The 10,341-nt window shown below is 46.7% G+C and overlaps 1 protein-coding gene across 1 annotated transcript; it reads left to right on the forward strand.

The window, feature by feature from the left end:
• Positions 1–4,945: 4,945 nt before the first annotated feature.
• Positions 4,946–9,202, forward strand: LOC120430510 (uncharacterized protein K02A2.6-like). Its single transcript, XM_039595605.1, has one exon. It carries the CDS (start codon positions 4,946–4,948, stop codon positions 9,200–9,202), a length of 4,257 nt encoding a protein of 1,418 aa, XP_039451539.1.
• The last annotated feature ends 1,139 nt before the right edge of the window (positions 9,203–10,341 follow it).

Genomic DNA, 10,341 nt, shown 5'->3' on the forward strand with positions numbered 1-10,341 from the left:
GACCCAGCGGTCATGCAGGTCATGCTCAAGCTCAGAATAATTCTGGCTGTGGAAGAGGGCACATCGTGACTCATGAGCCACGGCAGATAACAGAGGGAGTGAGAGAGAGAGATGCTTGATGCGCTGGCGACTCTCTAAATTCAATGTCCTCTCTTCTCCCATTTTCCTCCCGTCGGCACATCATATATGTACGTAATTTTCTGCGTGACGTTGTAGCCATCGCTAACGCACTATAGCTTCAATATCTTAAACTGGCCTGAGTTTTAAGTAAAATAAAATAAATTTAATCTGGACATCGTACTGACCACTTGGAGGAAGCAGTTTGGAGGACCACCCGGAGCAGCCAGTCAAGGATCGACCCGGAGAAGCAGTGGAGCGCACCAACAAAATAATATGGTCCTTTTTAGAACCACCATTATCACGAAAGAGTTGTTCTTCATTTCTAATTGCTTGCTAGTTCGCTACTAGCAATGCTCATGGTGGGAGTCTGGACCCCTAAGAAATCCAGTCTTTTTTGGAAGCCGTGAGAGATTTATTTCTTTTGCGGCTGCAAAATAAAAAAAACTGGAGTTTATTTTGAAAAGGTCCTAAAAACCAAAATTCCAATTTTTGCTTTTAGGGTGGTGGTTTCAAAAACAACTCAAAAAGCAAAAACTGGAAATTTAGTTTTTTAGACCTTTTCAAAACAAAAAAAAACTCCAGAATTGTTCACTTTGCCAAACATTTGTTTTTGACAAAGAACTTTGTCCTAAGGGCTCTATTCTGGTGAGGTGTCAATCCAGAAAAACGAAAAATGTCGCGCGTTACGAAAATGTTGCATGCGTGGTACTGGGGAAGGGGTCCGCAACGCAACAAGGCACTGTTGCGTGGAATTCTCCACACAGTTGCAACAAAAAGCGAATTATGAGGTTTGGGATAACCGGCACAAAGAGGCGGAGCATCCGTCACCATTTTGAGCCAATATAAACCCCGCTCGATCAGCCCAGGGAAATCATTCTATCGCTGGACGCCGAGGAGTGAACAACAACCTGGACCTGGAAGCAGATGGCCTGGAGGCCCAGAAGCAGTTGGCCGAAAAGCAGCTGGCCTGGAGCAAGGAGCAGCCCAAGCGGGGGCAGGCCAGCCGGAATATTCTGGCCACAAGACCCGGAGTGGCCATAACCCTCTGGGGTGTTCCGATGGAAGGCCATACGAGACTGGACAACATGGGTATCAAACTTCTTGGATTTTGATACTGGTGATGAAAATGGCCATTTTGACAGTATTGGCCACAACTTAGAGTGGCCGGTGCCCTCAGGGAGGTTCTCCCGGGAGGACATTTACCGAACCATACGATTTTGGGCAATATGGGTATCAAAATTCATGGTTTTCAATACTGGTAATGAAAATGGCCATTTTGACAGTATTGGCCACAACCTGTAGTGGCCGGTGCCCTCAGGGAGGTAATTAAATGGCCATTTTGACAGTATTGCCCACAATCTGGCCGGTGCCCTCAGGAAGGTTGTCCCGGGTGGACATTTTCCGAATCATGCGATTGTAGGCAATATGGGTATAAAAACTCATAGTTTTTAATACTGGAAATGATAATGGTAATTTTGAAAGTGGTGGCCAGTTTCCCGGGAGACATTAACGGAACATTAACTAGTTTTGGCAATATGAGTATTTTTGCTTTGCAAGAGCAACACTCAAAACAAAATGGTGGTCTGCTGCTCTTTGAGAAAATTTTCGCTGTGAAAATAAATTATTTATTGAATTGCTCAAATGAGGCGAAATGAAATTTTAAAATTTGAAAAGAATTACTCTTTCGTGAGATTTCGTAAGACTTGAAAAAATCTTTTTCTGGTTTTTTGTTTGGTGTCAATCCGGAACACTCACGTTGGCCATGGATTTCTGGCAGCCAATTAAATCCTTCACGAAAATGATCCTTTCCTGGGGTTTTATTTTGATGAAAATTTGGGGGGAAATATTTTAAAATTAATTTCTACGCCAAGCGTCAAAAGCACCAAAAGCAGTGCATGAATGATTTGAAACAATAACTCTTTCGTGAATTTTTCGTTGGCCCTGAAAAGCGCCATTTTGTTAAATTGCAGCAGAAGTTGATTCTTGTGGCCATCTTCTCGATCGTCCATCCAAGTAGGCCTTGTTTTTCTCCTTCGACGTCATTTTGGCAGCAATTTCACGCACACGCTGGCGTGTTTCTTCTTCTCGGAGCTTGCTCTTGATTTCCTCCAGGCGTTGTTTTTTTCCGCTGCTGCTGCTGATGCTACGATGTTGCCGGTTCGAACGATGACGATGGAATGAAAATCGTTAGCAAAAATGCTGCCTTCACGACTCCACGGCAAAACAAAACAGCCAATCAGAGAGCGGAAAGATTTTTTGCGTGGGTCAAAGCACGCGCTTGCTTGTTCAAGGCCAACTGCGATCGTTTGACGTTTGACACTTGCAAGCGAAAATTGTTATTATTGGTTCAATTTTTTTAAATGAAAATTTTGGGGGAAATATTGAAATTAATTTAAACGCCAAGCGTTAAAAGCTTTAAAAACGCACCAAAATCAGTGCATGAATCATTTGAATCAATAACTCTTTCATGAATTTTTCGTTGGCCCTGAAAAGCGCCATTTTATTAAATGGCAGCAGAAGTTGATTCTTGTGGCCATCTTCTCGAGCGTCCATCCAAGTAGGCCTTGTTTTTCTCCTTCGACGTCATTTTGGCAGCAATTTCACGCACACGCTTGCGTGTTTCTTCTTCCCGGAGCTTGCTCTTGATTTCCTCTAGTCGTTGTTTTTTTTCCGCTGCTGCTGCTACTGCTACGATGTTGTTGGTTCGAACGATGACGATGGAATGAATAAAACTGGCAAAAATGCTGCCTTTACGACTTCCCATCCCCACCAGTGCATCAAAATGCGAATGACGTAGGAATGGGATAACCGGCGCAAAGGGGCGGGGCATCCGTCTCCATTCTAAGCCAATATAACCCCGCTCGGTTAACCCTGGGAAATCATTCTATCGTTGGACGTCGGGGAGTAAAAAATAACCTGGACCTGTAAGCAGATGGCCTGGAGGCCCAGAAGCAGTTGGCCGAAAAGCAGCTAGCCTGGAGCTAGGAGCAGACCAAGCGGAGGAGGCAGGCTAGCCAGAATAATTGAGAGCACTGGAATATTCTGGCCACAAGACCCGGAGTGGCCAGAACCCTCAGGGGTATTCCGATGAAAGGCCATACGAGACTGGACAACATGGGTATCAAACTTCTTGGATTTTGATACTGGTGATGAAAATGGCCATTTTGACAGTATTGGCCACACCCTGGAGTGGCCGGTGCCCTCAGGGAGGTTGTCCCGGGTGGACATTTAACGAACTAAACGATTTTGGGCAATATGGGTATCAATTTTCATGGTTTTTGATATTGGTAATGAAAATGGCAATTTAGAAAAAGTTGGCCATTAGCTGCAGTGGCCGGTGCCCTAAAGGAAAGTTTTCCCGGGGAGACATCTATTGAACCAATGAGTTTTGGCAATATGGGTATCACAAGGCCGCTACCTCACGATTGTTCCGATTGGGGGACAAACATCGAACCATAGAAATATCATGGTTTTTTTAATGGAGCATAAAGAGAAATTGAGCGAAAATATAAATCCAATAATGTTTTGATTTTATCTGACGCATAATTCAACAAAATGGTTTAATTTTAAAAGCTTTTCTGCTAAGTTCTTTGTCATACTGGTCATGTGTAACATAACCACCTGCACCTTTTTTAAAATAATTGAATCATTCTCTCTAATGAGCCGTATATGCTCATTAGAGAGAATGATTCAATTATTTTAAAAAATTTTAACAACTGCTTGTAATGCTTGGAAAAACGAACAAATCCTGTTCATTTGCTTCAATTTTTTAAACGAGGCTAAGCCAAGGCCTAAGTCTTTTATTCAAATTATTTTTTTTAGTGCACTTTTTTCAATTTTGACATAATCTAAGAATTTATATGCTAAATATATCTCAAAACAAACCTGCTATTTTAGTTGAAAATTATAATAAACATGCCAGGAATGCAGCGCAGCAGATAGCAAACGAAAACGACGACGACGACAAAAGTCCAAGCAGAGAAACAGCGCGCGCTTGTTGGTAAGCAGGCAGGCAGGCAAGCAAACTCGTGAGAGAGTTTGAACCTGAGAGAGAGCACGTGCGTGTACGAATTGGAATTAAACATCGTTGTTAGGTAGCCCCTTACAGCTGGCCGCGCAAAAATGGTCAGATTTGGGCGCTAATAACTTCGCGGGAAAAAATCCTAAAAATATGGTGTCTTCGGGAAAGTTGTTCTAAATATAATGAAGGTTCTACATTTGAGAAATGGTAAGCATCGGATAACTATGGCGCCTTCCACAGGTAAAAAAGTAAAACAGTTGCTTTTCTCCATACATTTTTACGATTTTTCCCATACAAACTTTAAGCGATTGGAGGGAGGGGTTCCCGTGGTCAGAATGAGCTCAAATTTGGAATTTAGCCTAGTGATGGGTCAATCTTTGATTTCAGGGGGTAGCCCCAAAAAAGTCCAGATTTGGACCACCCTAATATTTAGTCTTTTGCCTTGCTACGAAAATCATATAAAATTGTCAGCAATATTTATTTTTTATGCTGTTCGAAAATCGAATTCGAAGACTACATCTACTTTTGTTACATTAATTATTACTCGGGTTACCACACACGCTAAACTGTATTCCCACCTACACTGAACACTCTTGATTCCCTCCTAAATTCATTCTATTAAAGCTCTTGTATCGAACAGACGCTCAAGCCTTTTACTCTGGACCACATCCGTAACATAGTGTCAGAAGTTTTTGCGGCATAAAGTTCGAGAAACGTTGAGAATCGTCGGGCATCGTACAACCCGGGATCGCGTGAAGAGTGAGTGAAGGAAGCGATTTAAACTTCCGCCGAAAATCCACAACAATGGACGAGCTGAAGGCGCTGCTAAAGAACCAGAACAAGCTCTTCGAAGATTTGCTCAAGAAGCAGCAGGCCGAGCCCCGAGCGGTAGCACCAGGGCCCCACAATGTGCCGCTCCCTCCGCCATTGTCCTTGGAAGGGGACATGGACGAGAATTACGCGTTCTTCGAGGACAACTGGAACAATTATGCCACAGCGGTGGGCATGGGCGACTGGCCGGAAGCGGACAACCCGAAAAAAGTGAGCTTTTTGCTGTCGATCGTTGGCCCCGATGCGCTGAAAAAGTTCAGCAACTTCGATCTGACGCAAGCCGACAGGGCTACGCCGACAACCGTATTGGCCGCCATCAAGAAGAAGGTTACTCGAACCAGAAACGTCATCGTGGACCGACTGGACTTCTTCTCAGCAGCCCAGTCACCGGTGGAAAGTATCGACGAGTACACATCCCGACTGAAGTCGCTGGCCAAGCCGGCCAAACTCGGAGCCGTGGAAGCAGAACTAATCACCTTCAAGCTGGCCACCTCCAACAAGTGGCCTCATCTGAGGTCCAAGATGCTCACGATGGCGGATTTGTCGGAAGCGAAGGCGGTAGATCTGTGCCGTGTGGAGGAAATCACGGCCAAGCACGTTCAGGTGCTATCAGTGGACAAGCTGTCGGAGGTGAATAAGCTCAAAGCATCGTCGTCGATGGCCCGCCAGTGCAAGTTCTGTGGCGATTGGCATGCGTTCACCAAAGGATCGTGCCCAGCCTACGGAAAGAAGTGCCGGAAGAATCGGGCTCGAATGAGTTCGTCGAAGCGCAACAGTGTGCGCCGCGTCAAGAAGATCAACGACGAATCCTCGGAGGACAGCGAGTCGGACGACGAGTGGAGCGATCAGTCCGGAACAGAGACGGAGATTGAAGGCGAAATCGGCAAGATCTTCGATAACTCGAAGAAAGGGGGAAACGTTCTTGCGGAAGTGTCCCTGAAAGTGAAAGGCAAGTGGAAAAGTGTGAAGTGCGAGCTGGATACGGGAGCAAACACGAGCTTGATTGGCCACGACTGGTTGTGCAAGCTGACGGGAGAGTCGGACCCCGAATTGCAGCCGTCACCGTTCAAACTCCAAGCGTTCGGCGGTGGCATCATTAACGTTATGGGCCAAGTCAAGCTGCCGTGCAAGTGCCAGAACAAGAGGTACATTCTCGTGCTTCAAGTCGTCGACGTCAGTCACAGGCCGTTGCTGTCGCTGAAGGTCTGTACCACGTTCGGCCTGATCAAGTTCTGCAACTCCGTTAGCATGGTTCCAGCTAAAGCGACGCCGGAAGGAGCTCAAGATCTGATGCGAATCTACCGCATCGAAGCTGAGAAGATCGTCGACGAGTTCGGCGACGTTTTTCGTGGCTACGGAAAATTCGACGGAGAAGTCACCCTGGAGATCGACGAGTCGGTGCCGCCGGTGATTCAGCAGCCTCGCCGAGTCCCGATAGCTCTGCGGCCGAAGCTGAAAGCCGAACTGGACCAGTTGGAGAAGGATGGAATCATCGCGCGAGTGTACAGCCACACCGAATGGGTGAGTAACATTCTTCTCGTGAAACGGGGTATCGCCGGAGCCGAGTCGATTCGCATTTGCCTGGACCCCATTCCTCTGAACAAAGCGTTGAAGATACCAAATCTGCAATTTGTGACGCTGGACGAGATTTTGCCGGAGTTGGGTCAGGCAAAGGTTTTCTCGACCGTGGATGCACGGAAGGGTTTCTGGCACGTGGTGCTAGACGAGCAGAGCAGCAAGTTGACTTCGTTCTGGACTCCATTTGGACGCTATCGGTGGCTGCGACTTCCGTTTGGCATCTCCCCGGCGCCGGAAATTTTCCAGTCCAAACTGCAGGGGATAGTCCAAGGATTGAACGGGGTCGAGTGCATAGCAGATGACGTCTTGGTGTACGGCCGTGGTGCAACGATGGAGGAAGCGCTACGTGACCACAACGCAAATTTGAAGAACCTCCTCTCGCGCTTGAAGCTAAACCACGTCAAACTCAACAATTCGAAACTCAAGCTCTGTGAGACATCCGTCAAGTTTTACGGACACGTTCTCACCACCGAAGGGCTTCAACCGGACCACACCAAGATCTCGACCATAAAGCACTACCCGGTGCCAACCAGCAGGACGGAACTGCACCGTTTCATTGGGATGGTCACATACCTCAGCCGATTCATTCCCAATTTGAGCGCCGCCTTCACAAGGCTGCGGCGGTTGATTTCGGAGAAAGAACCGTGGCGTTGGACTCGAGAGGAGGACGAAGATTTCTCCAAGGTGAAGTCGCTAGTGTCCGATATCACAACGCTGCGGTACTACAACGTTCGAGAGCCGTTGACTATCGAGTGCGACGCGAGCTGCTTCGGTCTCGGAGTGGCCGTCTTCCAGAAGGACGGCATCGTGGGCTACGCGTCGAGAACGTTGACGGACACGGAGAAAAACTACGCTCAAATCGAGAAAGAGTTGCTTGCGATTCTTTTTGCATGTGTGCGCTTTGACCAGCTGATTGTAGGCAACCCCCAAACTACGGTGAAAACCGACCACAAGCCTTTGATCAACATTTTCAACAAGCCATTGTTGACGGCTCCAAAGCGACTGCAGCACATGCTCCTGAACCTGCAACGTTACCATCTGGCGTTGGAGTTTGTCACCGGAAAGGAGAACGTTGTGGCAGATGCGCTCTCTCGCGCACCTCACAACGACTCGACTGTGCGTGACGAGTACCAGAAGCTGAACATCTACAAGATCTTCAAGCAACTCGAAGATTGCAACGTAAGCGGCTACCTGAGCATCTCCGACAACTGCCTGGACACGATCATGAAGGCGACTGAACAAGACGCAGCCCTACAGACGGTGATCGATTTCATTCGGAACGGTTGGCCCAGCACCATCGATCGCGTTCCCTCAGCCGCTAAAATCTACTTCAAGTACCGAAGCGAGCTGTCCACGCAAGACGGATTGGTGTTCAGGAACGATCGTATTCTGATCCCGTGTGCACTGCAGCGGTCCATGATCGACAAAGTGCACGTGAGCCACAACGGTATCGAGTCTACACTGAAGCTTGCGCGAGAGAACATCTTCTGGCCCGGAATGAGCGCGCAGATTACGGATGTGGTGAAGGAGTGCCATGTCTGCGCTAAATTCGCTGCAAGTCAGCAGAAACCGCCGATGCAGAGTCACGCAGTCCCGATCTATCCGTGGCAAGTCGTTTCGATGGACGTGTTCTTCACCAGCTACCAGAGAAAGCGACACCAGTTTCTTGTGACGGTGGACCACTACTCGGACTACATCGAATTGGATATCCTCAAGGACATGTCTGCCAGAAGCCTAGTCGAGACCTGCAGGAAGAACTTTGCGCGTTACGGATGCCCCCAGATCGTTGTCACGGACAACGGGACAAACTTTGTGAACGAGGAGATGAAGGAAATGGCGATCAAGTGGAACTTCAAGCATTCGACTTCGGCCCCTCACCACCAGCAGGCAAACGGCAAAGCGGAAGCAGCGGTGAAGATTGCGAAGAGGTTGATCCAAAAGGCGGAGGAAACCGACCAGGACGTTTGGTACGTCTTGCTGCATTGGAGGAACATCCCGAACAAGATCGGCAGCAGTCCGGCGAGCAGGCTGTTCTCACGCAGCACAAGGTGTGGAGTACCCGCTTCGTTCGAGAAATACACTCCTCGAATCGTGCAGAACGTTCCGGAAGCAATTCTGGAAAACAAGAGGAAGGTCAAATACTACTACGATCGAAAATCTCGCAACCTACCTGCACTGGAGACTGGCTCGCCGGTGTACGTCCAGGCTCACCCCGAAATCAGCAAAACTTGGACGCCAGCGATTGTGACCGAGAAACTGAATGATCGCTCGTATGTGGTGGACGTGAATGGAGCTAGCTATCGCCGTGACCTGACCAACCTGCGACCGCGCAAAGAACCAACAACAATCCCTCTCGTTCCAGCCCAAAGCCATCCACCAACCGAATCAAGTGCTGCACAAACTGGCGCTGATTTGACAGCTGAACCTGAAGCGTCGTCGCTTGCTGCGATGAGGTTCGACGAAACTGCAACAACGACAACAACATCACCCGTTGTCAACCAATCAGCTGCTGCCACCCCGTCGGTGCGAGAGAGAGGAAGCCAGCTTGCTGCGATTAACACACCCGGCAAGCAAACCACAGATGCGACGAACAGACCAACACGCGAGAGAAAAATTCCAAGCAAGTTTGCGGACTACGTTTTGGAAACTTAATTTTTTATAAAGAAAGGAGGATGTTACATTAATTATTACTCGGGTTACCACACACGCTAAACTGTATTCCCACCTACACTGAACACTCTTGATTCCCTCCTAAATTCATTCTATTAAAGCTCTTGTATCGAACAGACGCTCAAGCCTTTTACTCTGGACCACATCCGTAACAACTTTCAATGCAAATTTGCAAGCACATTTTTGCTACAAGATATCATCAACAAAAAAAATAAATTATGTTTGCATTTTGGAACGCATTTTTTAGGGTATATTAACTTTGGATACTGTCACTTTATTTTTTAACAGCTTTTAAACTTTTGTAAGACGTAGTTACATGAGTATTTAAAAGTGTTCATTCAATAACAGGCTCAAAGTATTGATATTATTATTATTAGTTTTATTAAAGACACTTTACCATTGCAATGGCATTCGTGTCGTATTTTTGAATATACAATTCGGTTTCTAAATCTGTTCTTTAAGCTTTGTAAGAGTAAGAAATTTTATAAAAAAAAGGTGCAGGTGGTTATGTTCTACATGACCAATATGACAAAGAACTTTGTACAAAACTCAAAAAATCATGCTATTTTTATTTATATTTTTTAATTCTTTGCCAATTTATTTAATCCTGAGTAATTAATTCTAATTAAATATTTGCATTCAATGGCACCTCTGTGGATATAAATTGCCCATATTGCCCCAAGTCGAATGGCTCGATAAACGCCCCCCCGGTAGAACCTTCCCTCAGGGCCATGGCTACTCCGGGTGTCGCCAATCCTGTCAAAATGGCCATTTTCATTACCAGTATCAAAAACCATGAATTTTGATACCCATACCATACCAAGTCGTATGGTTCGATAAATGTCCCCCCGGTAGAACCATCTCCAAGGCACTGGCCACTCCGGGTGTGGCCAATCCTGTCAAAATGGCAATTTTCACTACCACACCCAAAGTTAAAGAACGAGGGGATAGTCCTATCGAAAAGAAGCGTGAGAAAAGTGCTATTTTGCGAGAGTATAGTCCTCTCGCGTGTTCATTCGCTCATTGGAATAGTTCATCCTACTGAATGGCTTATATGGACAAATGACCACCATTCAGTCACCGAACCATGGTGGCCCATACGGCAAAGGCACGGATCAATA

This window comes from Culex pipiens, chromosome 1 (assembly GCF_016801865.2).
Source record: "Culex pipiens pallens isolate TS chromosome 1, TS_CPP_V2, whole genome shotgun sequence".
Taxonomy (NCBI): domain Eukaryota; kingdom Metazoa; phylum Arthropoda; class Insecta; order Diptera; family Culicidae; genus Culex; species Culex pipiens.